Genomic DNA, 25,377 nt, shown 5'->3' on the forward strand with positions numbered 1-25,377 from the left:
ATTAATATCACAAGGGGCTAACTGATCTTCCTTTAACACTTGGCTGATCAATACTGCTTCAGAGGAGTACAGAGGGCCATCACAAGGCAGCTCCAGAGACCTGAAAGTGTAGCCGGTAGAGGGCACGGCAGAGGTCAAGGCGCTGCTCCAGGAGGAGTTCCTGGGAGAGGGCTTCACCGAGGGCCTCCAGCTTGGCACCCGAACGCACGGCATCCGCTGCCTCCGCCAGATGCTCCCGCTTCTCCAAGAACGTCTCCCAGTGCTCCTGCTCCTCCAGCACCAGGCATCGCAGACGCTCTGTCACTGCTCCTCCGCGGCCCTGATTGCACAGTGAGAGAAAGAAGAACATGTAATTTGTGTGAGTCAAAGGACAGAGCACATTGTTATATGAGAAGTCAGAACCAGAAGCAGCAGGGGCACTACTAAGGCACAAAGCCTTAATTTGTGCTTAGTGAATTTACAACCTCGCACATCGTCTTTCATGTGAAGTCATTGGTGGCGCCTGTTATAACCGCTTCAGGCCTCATATTTCTTTTCGGATGTGAAATGCTCCAAGAACATGTTTAAAGTACAAATATATGATTGCAAATTTCATTCAGTGAAACATAAATATTTATTTACAAATATGAAATGCTCACTTTTTACTCCTTGGAACTTTACAAGTGAGACAGATTGTTTTGAGTGACAGTAGTAAAGCTGCAGTGTTCTCTCACAGATGCTGTTCAAACTAATGGAGACTATTGGTGCTTTTGTAGTACTCAAACACAGCACTTCTGGCTCGCGTCATCTAGAGTGCCATTGCAGCCGTCTTCAATGAAAGAGCGAAACACAAATGCTGCGTGTATCAGGGTACCGACCCCGGCCAGGCCATTCACTGAAGGTAAGTACCGATATTCTAAAAATTGAATATTCCCGAAATCAAATATTAGATATTGGATTCGTGAATTGAATTATTCGAACATTCACAATTCGATTCGAGATCGAATATTTGAGTATTCGCACACCCCCAGTTTCCAGCAGAAGACCGATACCAAGGCGAAAATATGCAAGATAAGTGGGAAAAAAAGGAACATATAAGGTCGTAGTATATACCGTGACTTAGTGACTTATTTAATCACAGCTAGGTTTTATGCCAAACTGAGCCAAACCTGAGCCAAACCAAAAGGTATTGTTGCCACAAATAACAGCCACGAAGTTATTCTGCAAATGTAAATAAATTAAAAAATTCACGTAGAAATTCTTCTGGGAGTTGTCTAAGTTTGCGTAAGCATTGTGCCACTTGCTCATCTCCACACAGCCCGGTGTCATTATCAATGTTATAAAATTTGATCCGACCAGTATAGCGACAGCGCTGCGGAAACACGAACTGCTGCCAATGGCGGCGCAAGGTGAATTGATGACGCAAGCAAACTAATGAAGGTGCCGGTGCCAGGTGCACTGATGACGTTCCGATCATTACAAGCCGTTATCGCTCTCTAGTGCCATATCCATCCACGTCGAAGCGTTATAAACTGTTATCAACCATACTCCAGCGGTGGCTGCGTATAGCACGGCCACACGGGCCCTACCTTGAAAGCGATCTGCGATGGGGACAGAGTGTGGCGAGTGCTGACAGCTTCGTGTACGCTGCGTTCTCACCGCTTAGTTCGTGCGCTGAAGTGAGAAGCAGCACGACGGTCAATTCACTCGTTGCTGTGGGCCCTATTTGAAAGCGATCATCTTATGTGACAGACGGACGGGTTTCCTCGTTGGGTAGGCATAGAAATGCTTATGCATTTAATAAATAAAATAACAAAGTAGCAGTTTCGCCCAAAAGGCGAAGCATCGATTGCGATAGCAAATTAGTAGACAGCTATACGAAGTAAGGATAGCAGTTTTATCGGTGGTATAAACATAGAAACATTCACTTACTAACTGAATTAACAAGCATAGTGTCAGCACGCACAAGCAAACATGAACACATAACATTCGATGACCATGGACACTTGCTGTCCAAACGCAAGCGTGAGCAAGTGCGGCGGCAGCAGCAGCGAGCGAAGTGACCTTTATGCTGTCTATCACTATAACAGAAACTGAGCAGCGAAAACACAGCGCTCACAAAGGTATGAGCCATCTGCAGATCGATTTCAATATACGGTGTGCACGACCGCCAAAAGTGCGCAGTTGCTGGCGGAAGACGAGCCGCGCCCCCTCCCTCCCGCACTGCTTCCCCGCTTTCCTCCTTTCGTGCGCAAGATTGTGCCTGGCCGCGAAATACGCAGTTGGTGCCGGAGCACAACGCCACCCCCCACAGTATTTCGCGCGACGGAAGACTTCGCGTTTGCTCTCTGCCTTCCTCCGTCGTGCACGCACCAGACTGAGCCGCAATTGTCGGCTCCCCTTGCGCGCATTCTCTCGCACATGCAGCATACGGCGTGCAGCGATGACTTTATCGCCACTGGACTTTACACGGAACCTCACAGCGATGGCAACAGCATAAATGTGCCTGGAGTGTCCCTATAGTTGCTATCGCAATAATAAATAAATAAATACACAAGCTGTGCCCCTAGAGGAGCCACTTACTATGGAAGTCACTTGCGGGTCCACATAGACGAAGGGCAGTTCTGCTTGAGTGGCCAGCACATCAAGCACGTTGAGAAACAGGGCAGTCACACGGCGGAGGCAGTCTGTGCCGGACAGTAGCTGGCAGGACTCTCGTGTCATGCGGGAGACTTTACGGAATGACTCTCGTAGCAGGCGCCCCAGCGTCTGGTAGATGGAACTGGTGTCCTCTGAAGAGGCAGCCATCAGGCGGTGTAGGCTCGCTCTCCAGGCATCTTCCGCATCATCAAGTGGCGGTGCAGTCGCAGTCAGTGGAGAGAAGCTCGGCGAAGTATTGCTAAGGGTGAGGTCACCATCACTGACAAAGCTCTGCGATGATACCGACACAGGGCTTCCAGGTCTCCGAAAGCTGCCTTTGAGAGGCAGTGAAATTGCGGGGAAGACGAGGCTGCTTGTGCAACTTGGCAGCTCCGAGTGATCGTAGAGGGGTGAAACACTGCCAGCATCGTCATCAGATGACTCTTCCCGCCTGGGTGTGGCGACACTGTAGCGCACAGTGATGCTGGAGTCAGATCCAGAGGGCTGGACCACACCTGCGCACTGCACCTCGAAATTGGGGGGCGACCGGCGCCGCACTCCCCAGTTGAAGTTGTCCATGCTCTCGCCTTCCTGACTTTCCAGCTCGTACTCGAGGAAATCAAAGTCCTTAAAGATGCCAAACTGCTGGTCACTGTGTGTGCCATCGTCCAGCTTGCTGTCAGCCGAGACATCGTTGTTGGTGGCAGACACTTCCTCTGTACTGCTGCACATGGAGGACTGACGCTCGGCAACGTCGCTGGTCTGGCTGAAAATGACCGAGGGACTTTTAGGAAGCCCAACACGTTGGCCACAGGCCGTCAACAGGCTGATGAGGTGCTCGCGAGTTCGTCCCTGCGACAGCCAAGGGCGCCTCCAGCCACCGAGAGAGCCATTTTCACTGAAGGAATGATTGTGCGACAAGCTGCGCCTCGGGGAGCTCTTCTCTTCTTTGGTCTCATTTGTCTCCTCCTTGGTGTCGGGGTTTAGGCCTACGACGGGGGTTATGGAGAGGTCAAACGTAAAATCAATGGTGCGACCGGGCAGCTCTCGCTTGGCAGAAAACTCCGATTCAGCAAATGAAGTGCTGGAGGCAATACTAATGCAATCAGCTGTGGTTACACCCGAAAGGGACGCAGGAACTGATGAAGGCGGTGCAGCCAAGCTGGATGACCGAGCCACAACATGCTTCAAGATCTTTAACACGTCCTTCCAGTGAGAGCCCTCCACGTGGCGAGCAATGGCTCGCAGAAGGTCAGCATTGATTGTCTGTGCCGCACTTTGGATGTCCATGTAGAGGAGAATACAGTAGAGGACGTTGAGCATATGCTGCATTAACGAGGGAGGTCCTTTTTCCACTGTCTCAACGAGGAAAGAGACTATGCTAATGAATACATGAGAGTAGGCATCATAGAGGTACTTGACCACACACTTGGTCCACTGCAGGTTCTCTTTGCTGAATGAGTGCTGGCTGTAGAGAGTCATTACTGTGGCAAGGTTCTCCAGCTTTTGCGATCTCTCCATGCACACCTGGGCAATGGCCTTTGCAGCACGGACGCACAATGGAGCAGGGTCATCAAAGTTCAAAAGCAGGTATGGAAGCAGCGCCATTACGTGAAATGGGAAAGCCAGTGATTCTGTAGGGTCCACGACTGGCACGTCTAGGTGATGGGTCAGCTGGCAAAGGATGTTGATGGTCTGGTCAAATGCAGCCGGACTGGTGCAACCCTTTAGCAGCAGAGCATGCAGTCCAGGAAAGCCGGGCCACTTCATCTGGTGCTGGATCTTGTCCACTTTTTCCAGGAAGTCTGTGTTCTCCAGTGGCTGCTTGCTGAGCACCTTGTCCAACAAGCGCAGCGCAAGTAGGAACTCATGCTCATAGTCAGAATCGAGAAGGGACACAGCGATCCAAAAGAACTGTGCCAACAGGGTCATCTTATCTTCTTGGGTGTACTGTTCGTCAGCCATTTTCAGTGAGAGAGCGCTGCGAGAACGTCCTAGGCTGTTTCCCCGCAACCTTGCCTCATCGTCTGTATATGCACGTGACCTGGACTCACGGCAGTCAGATGTTGGACTTTCGGGCAGCTTTTTACCAGAGTAGGAGACTGAGTACGAAGTGCTGCGTATGTGAGAAACAAACGGGGTTCCAACTGGAGAGTCCAAGGGTGGGGGAGCACTCCTTCGGTTATCTTTTCCAGCAATGTTTGGTGCTGATTGAAATATCTCTCGCATCAGATCATCAATTCTGAGGTTTGTGTCCAGAGAGTCAACACCTTCCTCGAGGGTGAGCATTAGCTCTGTTACATAGCCCTGCATGTCCTCTCCCTGTTCAGCGACAGTTTCAACGAGGCGCGACAAGATGTCGACCAGCATGCGTGTCGTTACTGGCACGCGCAATGCACGAAAGATCTGCAGCGAGCGGCCTGCATAGTGACGTGACGAGCACGAGAGCGCCAGCTGCAGGGCAACTTGTGCCCACCGCTGCTCAATGTGAGCCTGCGGAAGCGAGTCCTTGAAGACGGTCACCACATGATGAACAAATGTGCTCAGCTGCTCCGCACTTTTCACGGTCCACACTTTGGCTGTGATGTCTTCATAAGCCCACAAGGGCGAGTCTTTCTTAGAAGCAAGGAAGTCGATTAGGGCCTTGATTGTTGCTTCAATGGGCCGTGAACAACAAACTTCTTGTTCTAGGTCTGTGCCTCCCAGCTTGATTCGCACAGTGGACTCAGAGTTTGGCTGGTTGCTGCTAGACTGAGTATTGGTTTGGCATCCAGTGGTTGTCATCGTCATCGTCATAGTCGTTGCTGTCGACGACGAGGTAGCCGTGTTGCACTGGCTGGTTGATGACTGGTCTTGAACTGAGGCGGCTGCAGCAGCTGGTGTAGGGTGAGCAGCCATGGCATCAGTCATTGACACTGGCTCCGTAAAGTTGGCAGTGGACAGCACGCGTGGCTGGGAATGTATGCCATAACCCAGTTGGCGAACACGGTTGTCGAGAAGGATGCGTGCAATCCCCAGGTGGTCCCTGTGCTGAGCCACGACAACAAGCAAATTGAGCAAGAGGCGAGTGCAGTGTTCGTGCACGAGCGGCCGAGCATGATCGAGCCCAAGGAAGAGCACGTGGAGCAGCATGGGCAGGTGAGGCCCCCAATCCAGAGGCACGCCACTCACCACAACATCCGTGAGCAACATGACCGCCAAGTTACACCTGGAGAGAAAAAAAAAGTACCACATGAACCCACAACACAGTCCATGCATTTGCTACAGCACCTCATTGTATCCTCACGTATGTTAAACATTTTGTAGTGAACTTGTGATGATCTTATGATCAATCAAATCAAATTGTGTACGGGCCCCGAGGCATCTTCAAGCTGCATTTTGCCGCTTTTCGCCTGGGGTGACCTTTAACTATTATGTTGGAAATAAAATCCTTTGATTGATTGATTGATTGATTGATGATGACTTTGTGATTTAACTTTGTGAACCTTGTGGCACTACTGTGCCTGTGCACTGGCCTGGGCTACCTGCAGGTTTTTTCAGTTACAGACATATATCATCTACACTAATTATAGAGCCCTGTGAAGAGCTCACCCCATAACAATAATTATGGTAAACAATTCAGCATACATGTTAAAAACAGGCAAAACACTCAACCACTCGAGACATCAAACTGTCAAGACATAGTTGGATTGATTGATGGGGATTCAATGTCCCAAAACAACACAGTGTCTATGGGAGATGCTGTAGTAGATGGCTCCGGGGCTTTTTTAGATGCGCCAAAGCATGGCATATGAGTGTTTTTGCTATCCACCCCTATCAAAGGGTGGCCGCCATGGCCAGGAATCAAACCCAAGACCTCGTTCTCAGCTGCAGAATGCCCAATCCACCAAGCCACCAAGGTGGGTTAGAGAAAGCCTTTATATGATACAGCATAATGCACAATGCAGTAAATTGTCTAATTATTCTCGTTACACCAATGTTACATCTATGAAACTTACCCTTAGTCTACCTATGCTCGCATCCTGTCATAAATGTGCATGATTGTGTCTTTTTCATAAGGCCTATAATTTCAACCCCATTCTAAATGACCCACTTATAACACTTTCGTCATACATACCATCCCGTTGTGATAACAAACTTGCACAAAATAGTTAATCAGCACTCCCGCATTAGATCCCCCACGGTTTTCACAAGTTGTACAGCACCCTGTACCAGGCGGACCATCCCTTGAACCTTGTTCCCCTTAAACAATCTCTGGATTGTTTTCGGTTTTCCATCTCCCCTCACGCCATTGAACTTTGGAATAACCTTGAAGCGTCATTGCGTGAATTGCCTCTTCATCAATTTGTTATTCAACTGCCCTTTCTTTGTTTTGAAGACTTATGTGCCCACTCCTGCCATGTCTTGCTTATGCAAGATGGCAGTATTTGTAGTTAAAAAACAAAACAAAAAAAACTTAAAGCTGGCGTACCGCCTTGTCAAACGAAGGTGTGCCAGGATTCCTTTATTCCAAGAACAAGTCTGGATCAGAACCGCCTGCCTGCTTCCATTGCCATTATTCCAGACAATGCAAATTTCAAAAGACCCGTAAACAACATGTGAAAAAGCTTTACTGCAGCACATGCATGTCTTTGTTGTTCATGCAACAAAGTTGTTCATATACCAGTCTTTTCTGTAATGCCTTTGCGCCTGGAAAGTACTAAATAAATAATGCTGCCTAACCTCAAACACGTAACACGGTAGGTGCCTGGTTCTAAAAAATATTTGCTGCAGTGCTGTTGACTGCACTTGAACTCTCCTACCGACAGTGTTCAAACAAGAGCAGAAAAAAGTGTTTAAAGGGGTCATAAACCACCCCTTGGGCTTGGTGAAAAAAACATAGTCCATTGATAGCTTACGCTGCTGTGAACATCTCAGCCATACTTTGCAGTCATGCGCGCAAGCAGAGCGTGAAGTCCCCTTTTTTTACAGAACGGCTGTTAAGGGCTAGTTCCCCCAGGATCGCATTTGCGTGTAGAAAAAAACTATCATCATCAGCACTGGCTCGAGCGTCGTCGTCTTCTTCCGCAGCTGGCTCGTTTGCGCCCCTCGGTTTGCACTCGTGCCGCTTTAGATGCTGTGCCGAGCACGAGCGCGTGCTCGGCACGTGCAGATCATGACCGCAGACCATGAAATTGTATACAACAATTTCGGCTCCATGTGCGTGGCGGTTTTCTGCCAGTTGTGCCTTAGCACAGGTGTCAAAACGGATGACTTACTGGTAGGTCATGACATCAATAACATCACTCGTCAGTTACATTACGATTAACGATAATAAAATCACGTGTAGCGCACACCCGCATATCCAATGTGGGTATGAGCCAGGGAAATGCGGGTATGAGCTCGGGACAAGAAAGAAAGAAGGAAGGAAGGAAGGAAGGAAGGAAGGAAGGAAGGAAGGAAAGAAATAAGGAAAGAGACAAAGAAATAGAGAAAGAAAGAAAGAAGGAAGGTAAGAAAGAAATCACGTGTGGCTTATACCTACGTTGGATATGTGGGTATGAGGAGCCGAGAGCAGGAGCAGGAGAGATCTCACATGATCCTGACGCTGCCATGCAGCGTGCAGTGGCCATGAACACTGTAGCTCATACACTATGACGACGGGGCAGACTTGGCGCAGCAAACGCACCACTTGGCCATCGCGGCGGGTGAAAACAAGACGCCAGTGTCCTTGCTCTTTGACGAACATGCCAAAGACGCTCAATATAATCAATAATGATAATATATAAATTGACTATAGCAATAGTCACTACAGCAGACCCACCATAGTCACAGCTTCGCTGGCTTCCATCTTCACAGTAGTGGAAGGGCTCTGAATTTCTTTTCGAACACTCTTTCCAACAGAAACCTACTCCTCTCTCTTTATGGGCGCTATATTTCATCATACAGCATATTCCCATACGGGGCTGCTATTGGCCAATAGCTGACATCAATCAAGAAGGGATGTTTCAATCAGTGCGTTTCTTCCTACTGTTACTGTGTATATTTATTGACGCAGCTTAATAAACAGGCTGAAGTAAGTGAAAATCTGCTTTCGAATTTCTATAAGAATTACATAGTTCCAGAAGAAGCCGACTATCGTCTGCGCATGCTCGGCTGTGTGCGTAGGAACTAAACTTTGGTCAGACTGCCTAATTAATGGTGTCATAGCCATCGGGTCTTGCTAATTAATTTAAAGCAAAACTAATTTTGATTAGTTTTTAACACTCAACTAGCCTCGAACCACACGAAACTGCAAGTTAGACTGCACGCACACCTGCCAGCGTGCACTCGCTCCTGGACGCTCCTGGCTAGATGCCTTGGCAGAATCCGCTTCACATTAGGCTATTGACAGCGCTTCAAAATGCACAGGCTGTATGTGGCTACTATCCGTCCGTCAAGCTGGTGCAGGCACCATTTAGCATGGCCAGACTGGAGCATAGGAGCGCAAGCATACATTCAAGCCCTGTTGTGCACAAAGCAACAGTCCGCTCTCTGAGCACGCTGCGGCTCGCTGAGAACTGCGTTTGGCGTATCGTAGGCGCCAAAATCGGAAATAGTGGCATCTACGAGAGCATCCAAAATAAAATTTGAACTGCATGCCACAGTAACATTTATTAGGTGGAGCATTGTGGGCATGCCCTGCTCCACCGTAGCCTTCGCAATGCAAAGCACTGGAGAAAAAGCCAGAGCAACACGAAGGGGATCATAGGTGACCATTGAATGCCAATAACTCCGCTTCTGTTGAACGCATTGAAGTACTTTTTGCAGCAAAGTATTTCTGAAATAGTCTATTTTAACTTCAATTTGTGGGGTCTTCGTGTCTCACACGAGTAGGCGGGAGACGGCAGAACAGCTGAAGCCCGCGCAATGGTGCCGGCGCATTTCTCAATCCCCACAAATTGCATTTCTCGACTTTGATAAAAAGTGGTTCAGAGGCCCTGTTCCCGGCAGCACCCGGGAACATAACCCTGCTGTTATGTTCCCGGGTGCTGCGTTTTCCCGGCTGTTATGTCGTTTTCGACCGGTCCCGGCACAGCTCCCATAGAACCCAATGCATTGGTAACCCCGCTGTTGCGTCGCAACTGTGGGACCGTTCCCGCATCATACGTTGCGAACTGCTACCCTGCGCCGGCTCGAGAGGCCATTTTGACTTTTCATGTCGCTTGGCTTAATTGATGGCTTGACGATGGCATTGGCCACCCAAAGTGCTGGGGGCGACAACTATGACGTAATTTGGGTTTCCGCCAGCAAAAGTACGGCCCTTGAGATCCGCATTTGCTATCTAAAGTTGGTGTCTATGACACGTTGTGGCCCTAAAATTGGTTTTGGCTCATAGATGTTCCGTATAAAGTCCAAGGACGATAACGCAGTCGCCGCGCTCTGTATGCTGTATGTGCAAGTGAAAACATGCGAGGGGAGCCGACGACGGCGTCTAAATCTCGCGCGTGCAAGAAAGAAAAGCAGGGAGGAAGCGCGCCTTCTTCCGTTGCGCTCGAGGCACCGGTGAGGGAGCGAGAGGGGAGGGATAGCGGGTGGCGTTGTACTGTACTCTGGCATCAACTGCGTACTGCGCGGCAGCGCGCGGACCGTATCTTGAAAGCGATCTGCGTTGGGGCAGTCTAGGCAGTGTAAGTGCGTCGGCGGCTCGCAGCTTTGTGCGTGCTGTGTGTTCTCGACACTGAGTTTGCGTTGAAGCGATAGACAACAGCACGAAGGTCACTTTGCTCGCTTCTGCAGCGGCGCTTCCACACGCCGCCAGCGTTTGACAGTGCGCGTCCGCGCTCATCGAGTGTGATGCGTCACAGCGTCTGCCAGCGCGTCGGCAACATCAACTGGAAAAGGAGAGTGCCGGCTTGGCGGGCTAGGCCAGCTGCAGCAAGCGGCAGGGTCAGGTTTGAATGAAGGGAGGGGCAAAGGTCATGCCCGCGGCGGCAAGATCGCCGGGTCGAGGGATGCAGGCCCGCCTCGCACACGCTCACACGCATGCACACGTGCGCTCGCTTTCGAATTCCATCGCTTCCAGTGCTTCCGGTTGCTGCTCGCGCAAAAATGACAAAATTTGGGGTGAAATCTCTAGGTTGTCGGTGGGTAAAATTCGTTATTTCGAGGGGGTCTCCCGCTGCCACTTCGTTACGTAGAGGTCTCAAATACATGTGCTTCTATGGAGTAACGGCGGGGAATATAAAAACTTCGTTATATCCAGGAATTCGTTATATGGAGGTTTGTTATAAGCAGGTTTAACTGTAGTACTGCAATAACACACTACGGTGTGCAAAACAATGAAGTATGCAAGCAGCCACATACCTGTGAAAGCCTACCACAGGCAGAGAGCTTTCAGGAAGGAACTCAGACAGTGGTGCATAATAGCCACCATATTCAGGCATTGGCAACGGATGTGGCTGAGGTGTCTCTGGCTTTGCTTCTGATTCAGCCGCCCGACGCAGCAAGGCAAAGTTGTCCAGTGCTTCTGGCTCCTCATCTGGCTGGGACTCCTGCTGACAACAAAGAGCAAAACTTCACTTAATTTTTTTTTAATGTAGTAATCATCATTTGCTAATTTCAGCAGATTGCGGAGAAATAGTGTCAAGAACACGGCAGAAAAATCACACGTAATTTGTTGTATTTCATCTGCACTACTCTGACGTGCAATGTTAAAAAAAAGAAAAGGCGGACTGATGTGTGTGTGTGTGTGTTGGGATGAATTATGCAACTAACTGCCGTATTCAAGAATAGAACTTAAGTTTCACGAGAAGACAACTTTTAAAAGTAAGAGAAAAGTACAAATTTGCTGAATGTTCGAATTAAGTTGAAAAAAAAAAAACACTTAAGGCCCAATTATGAGAGCTACTTACCGGCCGGAAAAGAACTACGTGACATGCACTCAGGCAGGCTTTATCTGCGGGTAGGCAGCAAAAAATCGGTGATCTTCACTTGCTGCCATGGTGGCCTTACCGCGACGACGGCATCTTCGAACTCGACAAGCCCGTGAGCCAGTTTGTCCATGAGGCCGCGCTTACTAACTAAATTAACAAGCATGGTGTAACGCGTGCACAGGTAAACATGAGCACATCTCGCTCGATGACTGCAGAAACTTGCTGTCAGAACGCTTAGTGAGGAGGCGCGGCAGCAGCAGCGAGCGTGCCGTCTCTCGCTTCAATGCGAACTAAACGTCGAAAGCACAGCGCATACGAAGCTACCGGCGCTAGTTGCACTTTGTCTGCAGATCGCTTAAGATGAGGCCCGCGCGGGCGCGCCCTTTTTCCACGCTGCAGATCGCTTTCAAGATACGGCGCTTGCGTGGCTGCCGAAGTAAACCCCTCCCGAAGTAAAACGCCTCCCCCACCGTGCCTCGCGTGCGACAGAAGCACCGCACCTCCACCCAGCCTTTCTCCCTCACGCACGCGAGATTGAGTCGGCTGACCCTTAGATTCGCATGCAAACAAAAGTTTGCATGCGAATCTAAGCACCCCCCGATTTGTTAAGAAGAGGTCGTAGCCAAGGCCGCCAAGCGCGCTTGCACACTCTCTGCGAGTCGGAGCCGTCGGAGTCCCGATGGTGGCACGGAGTCCGCGGCGCGATCTCGTCACACAGCCGGACTGCAGAGGCGTGCGGACTCGTGACGCCCGCAAGCCGCGCGTAGCCGGAGCCGTCAGAGTCCCGAGGTGGCACGGTGTCCGCAGCGCGATCTCGTCGCACAGCCGGACTGCAGAGGCGCACGGACCCGTGATGCTCGCGCGCCGCGTAGCCGTCGGAGTCCCGAGGTGGCACGGCGTCCGCAGCGCGATCTCGGCGCACAGCCGGACTGTAGAGGCGTGCGGACTCGTGATGCTCACACACCGCGTAGCCGAAGCCGTTGGAGTCCCAAGGTGGCACGGCGTCCGCAGCGCGATCTCGCCGCACAGCCGGACTGCAGAGGCGCGTGGACTCATGACGCTCGCGCGCCGCGTAGCTGGAGCCATCGGAGTCCTGAGGTGGCACGGCGTGCGCAGCGCGATCTCGCCGCACAGCCGGACTGTAGAGGCGTGCGGACTCGTGACGCTCGCGCGTAGGCAGCGCCGAGCGTCACGGAGCCGAGCGTCATGGAGATTTTTCGAATCTAAGCACTTTGGGCATCGCGATCATGAAAAAAAGGGGGTGCTTAGAATCGAAGTAAATACGGTATATGTGCCATGTTTCTTTTGCAATAAAGTTGCAGTGGTCAGGCAAGACCTGTCCCGGCTCTTTTTCTTTCTCTATTCAATGTTTACAGCGGGCTGCTACTATTAAAGGCCAACTGTTAAAGTTTCCCTTTGGCTGTATTTGCTATAAATGGGTAGCACAACTATTCCAGAGTCCCCCACTAAGGCGTGCCTCATAATAAGGTTGTGGTTCTGGCACATCAAACCCCATAATATAATTGTAACATACTGCATATCGCTGAAGCAATCTTGGCAAAACCAAAGGGCTGGTAATTGTATAGTTTTCTTGTTGGCAGCCTTTAAACAGCACCTAAACAAATGACACATCCACCTCGTGGTTGTCGCTATGACGTAAGTCTCAGCCCCCCGCCTCTGAGATTTTTTTCACTGACAAGGGTGGACTGATCATATGCTGTAAGCATAACAGAATGACAGGGGCAGTATGTGCATCGGTGACACACACACAAAAAAAAGACACAGGGTGTAAAAGAAAGTGCCTTTGCAAAAGCTTTCTTACCCTGGGCTCGTCAGCAGACAGCAACATCGAGCGGTCTTGACGCGACCGGTCGCTAGAGTTGCTCCTCAGAGAACCACCTCGACACTCGTTTGAACCGTCCTCTGTGCTGCGTCGCTTGGTGTGCAGTGTGCCACGTTCCTGGGCAACATCTGGAGCCTGCCCAGAAATGAAATGTAACATTACATCGACACCTAAAGTAAGAGAAAACTAAGAATTATGATGCAAACACCTTGGTGCCCCACATTTCTATTTATACATAGAAATTATGGTGGATATGCCTTGCTACCTCACGCAGTCATGCCTGCTCACAAAGACCAGGCGAACTCAGCAAACAATCAGTGGCCTCAACATTTTATAACTTGGTAAATGGTGAGGTTGGTGTATCAATGTTCTTTTATGTTTTTCTTAAACAGTGGATCATTGTTAAGGTAATGAACACAACGAGCAGCAATCGCCTTTGTGTGTTAGAGCGAGGTCAGCATGAGAAAAGAGGCTTGGTGGCCACTGGAATAGGCATTGACAAATGTTGTTCCCCACCACACTACAATCCACATGAGAGAAAAGAGAGGCAGCCGAGGGAAATGAAAGATCATATAGACAAGCAGCAAAAGAGATGTCTTGAATATATGGCAATGCTGCCTACGGTGTCATTGTGGACAAAAGAAACAGCAATTCCAAGTGCATCGTATTCACGAATAGACTAGCGAGGGTGATTACGACATTTACAACTGACACCACTGGTACGAATGTAGATATAGTGGCAATGTAGATATTTTGTAATGATGCATTAGAGGCTTTCTGTCATATTGCCATTATGAGTAATGGATAGTGAAGCGCGAGAACTGAAGAGCCAGAGCATGTACGCTCCATTTTCCTTTGCCCAAGGCTGTGACCTGGACTGGAGTGCCCCCTCAGTTGACAAACATGCCAGCCATCCATACCTGGTTGCCGTCATCTGAGTGGCTGCTGCTGCCCTTGCGGGCGCTGGTGAGACGGAAGAATGGTGGCGTCTCGGTTCGCTCGACTGAGAAGCCCAGCGTCTCAGCCAGCTGCATCTCTGCAAGGAGGGCATCCAGCAGCCGATCAGGGCAGGCACGCCCCATGTGTAATGCCACGCGCTTGGCTGATGGGAGCAGCTCTCCGGGGGCTAGCCCCGCCACAATCAGCAGGTAGCGCACCACCACTCGCAGATTGGAGGCCCCACTGCGACACAGCAGGGCCCACAGTTCTTCCGTCTCCTGCAAAAATGAGTGGCAACTAGTTGCAGGATCTGACTGTGAGGTTGTTGGCACAAGTCTTCTGGAAGTTCAAAATCAAAGTGAACAGGGTGCTTGAATAGCTAAATTTATAATTAAAATTGAATACAAATACCGAATATTTTTTAACTTAGGCGACCCGCAAGGAAGGCGACCAAACAACTTCGTCTGCTCTCGATGAAGTTCAATCATCAACATTATCTAAAAAAAATTTAATATAAAGGTTGTGTGGAGGCCTTTTGATAAAGAAAATAATAATATAGGGAGAGAGAAGGCTTATTTATGTTATATGACATATGTAATGTCTTTCAAAACTGGACATCTAGCCAGGTGACGAGCTTGCAAATGAGAAACAACTGAAGGTTGTATCTCACAAACTATCACAATGACAATAACGAAACAGAAACACCATGTCATCAGATGCACCAAGCATGCTGTGTCCATTGAAAGAGTAAAGTGTAGTACAGTACTACAGCACTGATCACTGTTTTGAAGTGCTGCAAACATGGTGAGACTGCCTAAATAATAAGCTTGACTTGCCTAAATTGAGAAAAATAACTAGTAAGCTGCCTAAAGGTAATGTATCCTTATTGAATGACAAAAACAAGTGAGAAGAAGTTGGCTCTTCGATGCACTTGCGCAGCATCTGCAGCTCCCCTGCAAAACATTCAGAACAGCCACTATTTGCATCTACCTTCCTTCCTGCAGACTCCAATAAATGTTGTTATCCCTTACTTTCGAATAGAAACAGATACTAAACAACTTCGAGCGGTTAGTTCTCTAAACGAATACAAATCGAATAGCAAAGGCTATTTGATTTGCATTCAAAATTAGCAATATTTGTACACTCCTAAAAGTCAACAATTGAGAGGACAACGCACAGACCATTTAAATTTCTGGTTATGGGTGCTGCCATCTGTGGGGAGGCACTCGAGGGTATCCCAGTATTTCAAGGCCCTTTCTGCACCATACAAGTCTCACAACCAGGGAGTGCACCAAACAAGGACAGACTTGGAAGAAGTAATGGCTCCCTCGTGGATACAACATAATTTACATGTTGGAACTAGGAAAAAGATAGGGTACAATGAAAGGCTTGACACTAGCAGCTACAGTGGTGACCGATATCTAGATCTGGCATCACAATAAAGATTCCTCCAATTTTTATGAATCAGCTCCATAGACACATCCAAACCTACAGGTCCCCTTGGAACAGATTCCTGGCCATCATGGGATAAAAGGCAATGGGCAAGCTCATTTGTTAGGTTGAATTTACAACATACCGAGCACCCCTCTCCCATGGACAGAAGTCTGAGCTGAGCACTGTCAAGCGAGCACTGCAAGTACTCGGCACACTTGGTTTAACGACGCCCATGAATCCCGTATGTTCCTCCCAACTCTTTCACACCTCTTTCCAGGCACAGATGCATCTTTCATCCAGCAATCTCAGGCCCTCACGTTCCCTATGGATGCATTCAGGTCAGGGCAACCCATCTGCCAGGTTTGCGGGCAGCATTGATCGATTGATGTGTGGCGTTTAATGGCATAAGGGCCTGCTATGGCCACAGAGCGCCACAACATATGGTAATGAATTGTTTATGTATTATGTATGAAATGATTAAATTGAGTTGCAAATGTAGATGTAATGTGGCTGTAGAGAGGCCTAAAAACGGGTCGCTGTAAACTGTGTAAAATATAATGACAACGACTCATTACAAAAAAAAAAAAAAAAAGCAGCATAAAAATTTCACTACGGAAAGGTGATACGACAAGATTTCACTATGAAAAGGTGATATATAATAAGTTGCATACAAGAACTGCTGCCTCCACAGGGCTCTCAAAGTTGAGAGCTAAGGGGCATGTGCTGTAAAAACTTATGGCGGGCAGCATCCTAACGTCATCACACATACTGGGAATGTCCCCGTGCCTTCACTTCACCTCGTATTATTACATGCACCAACATTGCCCCATCCATTCCTCACACCTGGGCACGCTGGGCTGCACCACCCAAAGAGCTGGGCCAGACAATGGTGCGCGCCACGTTTGCTACATGCTGGAGATGATGGCACATGCCGCCACTTCACCGCTGGGAAGTACCACTTCTACAAACAAAGGCGACTCAAACTAGAGTCATCATTTAATGAAGTTTTCTTCTATGGAAACACAGTGAGCAGTAGGGTAGGTGAAGCTGTGAAAGAAAGACACTCTTTTTCTGCAAGTGTGAGTGGTTGCAACACAGGTAAAATTCAGTGTGCAATGCCATTTTGTACTGTTGCACAGCTTTCTCATATGCCCTGTCGGTACCAGCTTTTAGACAACAAAGCTGCCCTAAGCTGCAACAGTAAACACATCCTCAGTGAAGACAACAATCGCCAACTTCCTTTTCTTTTTTTTTCATTAGAATTTAGCTGCAAACAGACATGTCACATGTCTAACTCACCTTGGGATGCTGGTCCCCAAACTTTGCCGTCAGGTAGAATAAGTTGTTCAGCACCATTTCTGTGGCTTCAGCCGATCCCCAGCCCTCTCGACGTTCACCAGGTGCTAAAGCCCTGCATGAACGCATGGAACATAATGAGCCATCCATCCTTTGCATGTTGCTCAGTGAGGCTTCAATTCAATTATGTAGTTATCACTTCAATACAATCCCAGGGCCAGAATTGTTCTGCTTGAATTTCAGTTTTGTGCGGGTATGCGCCATGGTAGATCATACTATTGGGCCTAAAGTTTATAAATAACCCTTCTTGCTGTTCCCTTTGCTCCTCAGAGTTGTGCGCTCGCTTCTCAAGAACCTGCACCTTCTGGCATCAAAAAGCCAGCTTTCCTGCAGAGTTTAGTCACCTCCATGGCAGAACACACTACATATTAAAGCACTGAATTGGAGAGAAGGGCTTGTAATGCTAGGGGAAAAAAAATATTGCTAACCTCACAAAAGTATGTCATTCCCAGTGAACAGAGGTACAATTTGATGAAAACTGAGAAAAATGGTCTAATTTAACCTTAAAACAATTCTGCCTTGCCAAGGTCCAACTGCAGGGAATGAATACATAGTGATGTAACATTATTCTGTGCAGAGAACCAATTCTGCCTTGGTAAGATTGAAATAATAGAAAATGACTATACAGGCAATGCAAGATTATTACATTACAAGTCACACAGAGAAAGAACTGACTCAAGCTCCTGAGGATGGCCAGGGGTCAAGTGTGGATCAACGAGGTGCATGTTTCCCAGCCAGGGCAGCAGGCATCGAAGCAAATTCTGGCGCACTTCTGGCCGTGCTGTCTGGAACCGTCCTGTCACCTCCGAGAAGAGCCGCATGGTCAGCTCAGGATGCACCTGAGCCATCTGACGGCACAGCTCTTCCTGCAAAACCATGCAGCACCCCAGTTAGCTGATGCTCCAATACTAAGTTCTGCAAGACAACTGACCTTACACAAGATGCAACTGTCACCAGTTTCAACCTCAAGCTGTGGCATGCAAGACTGAGTGGTACATTCAATTAATTTTCTAGATATGAGCAGGGTTCATTACAGAAAAGCTAGACTTCATTACCGGCCCACCCACAATATAATGGCAAAGACATTAGCCTTACGCAAGTGCGCAATCTTCTTTGAACCATCATGGTCAGTCCAGATATGACTACAACTGGTTACAGCAGCCATATCGGTGAGTTTTGTTATCACCATTAGAAGTGGACTGCATTGCACTGGTGAACGTTGTTAATATCTGTGTTCTTGGGGTCTTCTTTCCAATGCATACTGTTCAAATGTATCCTGCACAGAAATCATGGCTCAAGCAAGACTCTGAAAATCCTATAGTCCATTTTTTATTCTTTAAGCACACAGTTACCAAAGACACCTACAAATGCTACTTCCAACTAAAATTTGATGCAATACATAGAGACAGTATCATGGAGATAAACAAAACGACAAAGAGAAACAGACATTAACCCCTAGCAAAAAATAGTGATGAGTGTGGGAGCACGCACATTCACTAGACACAAGAACTGATGTCTCTCAAACAATACACACCTGGGAGCAAGGGTAGCCAGCTATGATGAGACCGTCACCAGAGAGGGAACGATGACGCAGTTGTATGCTGTCCTGTTGGTCGTCCTCTATGGTGAGGGCCGACTTGGAGTGGAAGAAGCGATGGTCGAGAATGTGCAGCAGCTGCAGTGCCATCTCCTGAATGTTTGCCCTCGGACAACCGGCATTCAGAAGCGTGACGCAGATGATGGCCATGTAGTGGTCGCACGGGTATTCACGCACACTAAACACCGTTGCAAGTGCTGTGAAACAGCCATCTGCCAGCTGAGGTTCCCCGGTGTAGCAGCGGTCCACGAGCCAGTCCAACAGCATGCCTGCATCTTGATTGAAGTCCAACAACAGGACAACTGTCTCTTGAGCCAGGTGGTATAACCTTTCATCATTGGACCTAAGCAGGCTGTCCAACCAGTGGTAGATGACGCTCTCTTCGTTCAGGCCAGGCGGGTCCATGCACGGCCCACAGCAAAGAACAGAGGACATTGCCTGGAGTGCTGAGAATTCCAATTCTGTGAGGCTCTCATCGGCCGAATTTCGCTTCTCTACAACGCCGAAGGGCACACCGAGATTTCCACTCCATGTGGCGAAAAGATAGAAAAGGTTGCGCCTCAGATCATGGCCGAGGAGGTGAGTGTGATTCTCCAAAGAAAAGCTCTTGATGAGCTTATGGACAAAGTTGCAGAAGTGAAGCTTGATCTCCTGCACAATTTCGGGCACGTCCTTGTCATTCTCACTTTCGAGAAAGAGTCGTGCCCCGTCAATGTACTCCACAAAAGAGGTATTGAGTGTGCCAGCATCACGGTCCAGAATGCAGGAACTCACTCCAAAGGTACCATGCTCGGCGACCGATTCCATCAGTCGTGTAAGCTGGAGGCGAAGTATGTCACGTCGTCTCCTGCGACGTACATTTTCCTGCTTTCTGTCAATGGCCTCTCGGATGTAGCCAACCAGTTCTTCCATCAAATCCTTGAGCGCAAGACTGTTGACATGAGACAATCCGAGGACAACAGCTCCTCTCAGATCCATCTGTTCGCTTCTTAAAAGGGGCACAATCTGCTTGAACAATGTAGAAGCACTTATTCCACTGTTGCTGATGCCTGTAAACCTATGTTCAGCCCGGTCAGAAGACATGTTCTCGGGAGAGGAGCTGAAGCTCAGGTCAGGCGAGAGATAGCGAACGGTGATGTTGCTGTTGGAAGGTGCGACACGGCAGGCATAAAGAAGGTAGTTTCTCCACAGGCTGAGATACACATCCCTTTCTGTGGGTGCCTTTTTGACAGTTGCAGTACGAAGAAGCGAAGCTCGGTTGTCATTCACTGGATTGAGTTCGATGTGAGTGAAGAGACAAGTGATCCGTGAGGTCACAATCGGCCATGACTGTGTCACAGCTGTAGGACAATGCTTCAGAACATAGTCCTGGTGGATGAAACTCATGAGGCACGCACACCAGGCATCCATGCAAGACAAATCTAGAACATCCAAGGGACTTCTGTTAGAGTTTTCCGTACTGCCTTCAGGGCTGCCTGTGGTCCAAGCTGAGCTGGATCGCTCAGCCAGCCACTGTAGATCCACGACTGGCGCAGACAGGACTGCCGACTTCTCTGAAGCTGGAAGGTAGGGCAGACACTTTTCAATGGCAACTGGGCAAGCTCGGTCAATGACATCCACAACAGGCTCTTCTGCACGTGGTGGCAGCTGCAGTTTCATTACAACCTTGGTCTCCTTGAGGATGTGAGCTGCAAGACGTCGTGTAGACAACCTACAGTTGCAGAGCATTACCAAAGCCACACCCTCAACAAGATGCAAGGCACTTGTCATCTGTTCGATTCGTATCTCCGGCACCTCCTTCTTGACGCCACAACCATTTAGAGCATTCTTCCATGTGGTCAAGAACTGTAGCAGCACGCGCAAGGCATTGTCCAGCAGTTGTGGAAATGTGTCATTGACTTCCTGAAGAATAAACTGGATGAAACCTTGAATGACGTCCTCTCTCCATTCCGGAAAGTCCAGCACCATGTTCTGCAGTGCCTGAAATGCCAAGCCACGCAATTCCTCATCCATGTGAACTGTCAACCTTGACAGCATCTCCACTAGTTCTTGCCTTCGCATTCCATCAGGAATTAGTCGTGGCACTGCAGCAACACAGGTGCGAAAAAGGTCAATCTTGGGTTTTCGCTCCCCCGTTATCATGTCATCTGGTTCCTTGTTGGCATTTTGTGTTGTAGTCATCATTAGAGGTCTACCAAACTGGACATCAAGTGCTTTAAGGATGTCATCAAAAGCCTTTCGAACGTAGTAGTAGTACTGAGACATGCCGATACTCTTGGCAGTGTCCTCTGTGAGCACTTTGTTAATAAATGTCTTTTTCACCCTGAGGGTGTTTCCTGATGGAAGAACACCAACAGTTCGAGGCATTGGTGGACAGCCCTCTTTTTGTTGCAGGCTGTCAGCAACGACGAGAAAAGCTCGCAATCCAATGCTCATTCTCTCAGGGGTAAGAATTATCTTGATTGGCCTGCCAACAGAGAGCAGATCAAACACAATTTCTTTCATGGCAAAGTCAAGGCGCTCCTGCGCTATGAACTGAATGATCTTGACAAAAATGTTCAGTGGGGTGTCCCGTGGCACAACTGCTTTGGACCCCTTCGGGAAAAGTGAGTTAACAATGCTCTGAAGCCTAGTCTGTGTAGCCGTGTTGCTCTCGCACTTTACACGAATCATGTATACCCAAAGCAGTCGGTACAGTGACTCTAGTGCCACACGACACATCTTTGGATCCCGATGCTTGAGGTGAGAGAGACACATTGCAAGAAAGCAGTGCCAATTCTGAAGGAAAAATAGTTTTTGGCTCACACAAAGCAAACAGGTCACCAGTGGAAACAGTGCCAGACTGTGCTTTTTCTTGGTGCAGAGGTCAAGGGTTTGCGAGTACAACATTTCGACAAAGTTTTTTAGACATGGTACATTAACTTCCGTCTTGACAGTAGCAGCGACAGGAACAAGGATCTCGACAAAAAGGCCAGCAAGGGCATGTTTGACATCCTTGTCCTTGGCCTCGAGGAAGTAACTGGCACATTCTTGCATGAACTGAAATGAAGCTTCAAACTCCTCTATGGGTGCCATCTTCACGCGGAAGAATTTCATGCCCATGAGTAAGCTAATGATGCTCTGTGTTGTGTGAGGGCTTGGCTCCTTGGCGCGAAGCTCCTTCAGCTCGGCCATGAAACGCTTGCGCACCGATTGGAATCGTGACTGCGCCAGCACAGCCACTACTTCGGCGTACAAGTCGGCTACAATGTTGTAATTCTGAGCGTTCGGGCCTGTCTGCGAACTTTCGCGGTAGCGAAAGTGCTTGAAGGCCAGCGATTCGATGTGGCTGACCAGATCTTCGTGTCCCGGGTGCAGCGGCAGCTGCTTGAGCACTTCGATGAGCACCAGGCAGAAGATGAACTCAATCGCAAGATCTCTGCGTTCGTGCAAGTAGTCACGGTCACTGCGGGGTTCAGACTCGCTCTTGGCCCGCGAGTCCGCGCGCGGCCTCTGCATGTCGACGGTCTCCACCGTTTGCCGGTCATACCATGCAAACAGGGTGCGCAGTAACGACGGGAGGCAGTGCTCGGCCACTGAACCGAACGCGGACAGCAGCTGATCGAACACAGCATCCTCGCCCCGTTGCAATGACTTGGAAACTGGTCGCTCCAGTGGCTCAGCGAGCACAGTGCGAATTTTTTTCTCCGCTTGCAGTGTAAACTCAGCAAAGAGCACGCGCAACACAAATTCACCGGGTTTGACATCAGTATCAAAGTGTATTCCCGGGGGAAACGGCTGTCGCTCCTTGCGAGCGCCCCACGGAAGAACTAATGCAGATTGGCTCACATTGTTGGTCGTGCCGCCACTGGCGGGATTCGACCAGTTTTTGCCTTCGGGATTATTCTGCGATGCCATGGCTGCGGTACAAATCGCGGGTCTACATCATTGGAGAAACTGCGGTGCCCGTAGTCCGTGCGCACTGCGGCACCATCAACGCAAACACGGACTCCGTCCGGACGATCAGGCCATGGTTCCGGTGCTATCGCGCGACGTCGAAAGCATCGCCAGTCACCTGGGAGGGGTGTGATATACTTGTGCAGGTCGATAGTCACTTATACGCGACTGTGAGGCTTTTGCAGGGTCCACACAGCTTCACAACGAATCAACCAAACGACAAAACTAAACACGAACAACCACCACCACAACACCGGAAACGACTGACAGAAACAACATAAAGTGGATAAGAACAGTTACGTAGTATAGTTAGTCTTAATGTAAACTCAACAGTATTTAACAGATTATAACAAACTCGTCCTTTAAAGCTCACCGAAGCGCAGCCTGAATAAACCAGTCACTGACTACTAAAGCCTTGTTTATTTTCGCATTAATTTCTACGCCGATCCAATCCAATGACGTCATTTGTAATGGCGCATGGCCTGTTTATGTTCTTGTACGGCATGCGTTACGGACGCGGTACCTATGACGGTACTTGTGTTTACGTACGGCAGGATAGCTTAGCTAAGGCGGAGGGTGTGCTTGGTCGTATACACGACGCAGAAAGCTCCTAAGATAACTTTTGGTTCCTTGACATTTCGTAAATGGAGATGCGTATAGACGCGGGACGCGTTTAATATAACGTAAACAAACAGGGCCATGTGCTACACGTGTAAAAGTTGAGGAATGCTGCACATGGCAGCATATATTATCTGTAACTCAAGCTGTGCGCGTGGAATTAGTGACATAGAAGGTCACCATGTCTAACCACGAGAAGCTCGTCGTTCGGCACAGGACCTCTCAGGACGGACAGACTTGTGGGTGCGGGCGGCCGGCATTTCCCATCAATGCGGCTGCTCAGATGTCACTGAACTGCAGCGCATGTAAGGTTAGTGACGATGAGGACTTGCCGAGGATTCCCAAGATTCCAGTACAGAACATAATCCTGAGACTGCAACATCGAGAAATGTACGCCGCCAAGCAAAACGTGTCACCGTTGCACGTCTCCCGGCGTCTCCACCAAAACGCCTGCCCGAACTTCACGGTCGTCAACGTGGAAAAGCCGCCGTGCTTCTTGCGAAAGTTTTCGCCCGATGGCAAGCACCTCGTGGCTTTTTCGTCGGATCAGACCTCAATCGAGATCTACTGGTACCGGGGGCCCTGTGCAGCTGCTCATCTCTTGAGGGGATTCAGTGGGGACCACTTGGGATCGGGAGCCGAGTCCGCTCAAGTGCGGAGCACTATTTTCAGCGAGTTCTTCCGGCTTCGTCACATTGTGAACGTGTCGGGTAACGGCGGTGAGCAGCTGAATCGCGAGTGTAGCTTGTTTGCTGACGACTGCCGTCACGTCATTGTGGGGTCAGCCATGTATGTTCCTGAGGAACCGCACCCGTTCTTCTGGGACATGCACCGCAACAACGAGTCAGTGTCTCCGAACCCCCGCTCTCCTCTGGAGGACTATTCGCTGCACCTTGTGGATATGGTCACCGGCACCCTCAAAGACAAACGCACGTTCAAGACGGACAAGATTTTTCTGTCTCACAACCAGGGTCTTTACCTTTACCGGGACACACTGGCCGTTCTCTCAGTGCAGCACCAGACTGTGCACATATTTAAGGTCAGTGTGCATCTGTGCTGAACGGGAAAAAGTGCAAAGTGGCAGAAGCGCTCTCAGCTTGAACTGAGTGATGCAGTGTGACGTAGCACGTTCGAATATTGCAATGGAACATGCCAGTTAGCTACATGTCTGAACCAAATTGTAGTGTTTTATGGTGTTGTTAATATGAAAGATACGTACTAGTAATGTGACAATGCAGTACTTTCACACTAAATAGAATTCTGCTGTTCGCTTTTCTCCCACTTAACTCTTCATTCTTCATCTTTTCCATGTGTTTTTAAATGCAAAACTTCTGCAGTGATACGAGTAATAAATAAGCAACATTAGTGGACTTTTTGTCAGTTCAGACTCATGGTACTAGAAGCAGAACACATGATGTCAGTGAATCCCAAGCACAGCCAAGCAGAACCATACGCATGTGCTGTTCTTGCTGCATGGAGCGAAGATAAAAATCCCATAACTTTTTTGTTACGGGTCCTGAAGCAATCATCCAAAACCTTGCATTATGCCTTTCTAAAAATTTTGTGGGATTTGGATACCGGCATGTTTGGCATCATCTTTGTGGGGTAGAAAAAATATTGATTTTTAGATTCCACTATATTATAGCTCCAGAGTTAGTAATGCCACCGTGCCAAAGTTCCTTCTTGTTTCCCACCTGTGTTCTGTCTGCAAAGTTATCCAAGCTCATTGGAATCCAGTGAACAATCATTTTGTTCATTGTGTGTACACCTACATAAAACTAAGGTGTGAACTGTTTTCGCAATCTAACGTTTTTGCATTCCTATGAACAAGAAACAAGCATTTATAAAAGTGAAATACAGATCTCAGTCTTCAATACATGTAATGCTACCACGGTCCTGTCTCAGTAGTATACAAATAAATGTGTTGTTTGTACACAGACAATAAAAGCATTGAGCAAAATACAATTATGTCGGAGAGTTGCAGCAAGACAATTTTTTTTTCTTTTTTTTTTTCTGTTAGCAAACATTTTTTGGTAGGACACGAGAGAGAAGCATGAATTCCCAAACAGAATAACATAACTAGAGTGCATAAACAAACACATGGCTGTATAAACGTACACTCACCAACTGAAGAACACAAA

General features: G+C 48.6%; 2 protein-coding genes across 5 annotated transcripts in view; one reads left to right on the forward strand and one right to left on the reverse strand.

The window, feature by feature from the left end:
- The window catches only part of LOC119442076 (protein furry), a 34,640-nt gene extending 11,772 nt beyond the window's left edge, over nucleotides 1-22,868 (reverse strand). The window contains exons 1-8 of one of the 2 annotated variants that reach the window (XM_037706796.2): nucleotides 18,620-22,868; nucleotides 17,761-17,951; nucleotides 17,029-17,140; nucleotides 14,277-14,573; nucleotides 13,336-13,491; nucleotides 10,945-11,135; nucleotides 2,563-5,827; nucleotides 101-319 (exon numbers count right to left, since the gene is read on the reverse strand). In XM_037706796.2, the coding sequence (XP_037562724.1) occupies nucleotides 101-319; nucleotides 2,563-5,827; nucleotides 10,945-11,135; nucleotides 13,336-13,491; nucleotides 14,277-14,573; nucleotides 17,029-17,140; nucleotides 17,761-17,951; nucleotides 18,620-22,579 (8,391 nt within the window). In that variant the 5' untranslated portion in view covers nucleotides 22,580-22,868. The remainder of the gene's footprint in view (nucleotides 1-100; nucleotides 320-2,562; nucleotides 5,828-10,944; nucleotides 11,136-13,335; nucleotides 13,492-14,276; nucleotides 14,574-17,028; nucleotides 17,141-17,760; nucleotides 17,952-18,619) is intronic. The other variant, XM_037706798.2, reaches the window with a different exon arrangement.
- Nucleotides 22,869-23,119: 251 nt separating this feature from the next.
- LOC119442077 (DET1 homolog) overlaps nucleotides 23,120-25,377 on the forward strand; it is a 36,771-nt gene continuing 34,513 nt past the window's right edge. For 2 of the 3 annotated variants that reach the window (XR_007465648.1, XM_037706799.2), the window contains exon 1: nucleotides 23,122-24,275. Coding sequence is in view for 2 of the 3 variants with exons in the window: in XM_037706799.2 (XP_037562727.1) it covers nucleotides 23,418-24,275 (858 nt within the window). In the remaining variant the exon portion in view is untranslated. Of the gene's footprint in view, nucleotides 24,276-25,377 lie in introns of all 3 variants that reach the window. The other variant, XM_037706800.2, reaches the window with a different exon arrangement.

The sequence above is a fragment of the Dermacentor silvarum genome, chromosome 2, assembly GCF_013339745.2.
Source record: "Dermacentor silvarum isolate Dsil-2018 chromosome 2, BIME_Dsil_1.4, whole genome shotgun sequence".
Taxonomy (NCBI): domain Eukaryota; kingdom Metazoa; phylum Arthropoda; class Arachnida; order Ixodida; family Ixodidae; genus Dermacentor; species Dermacentor silvarum.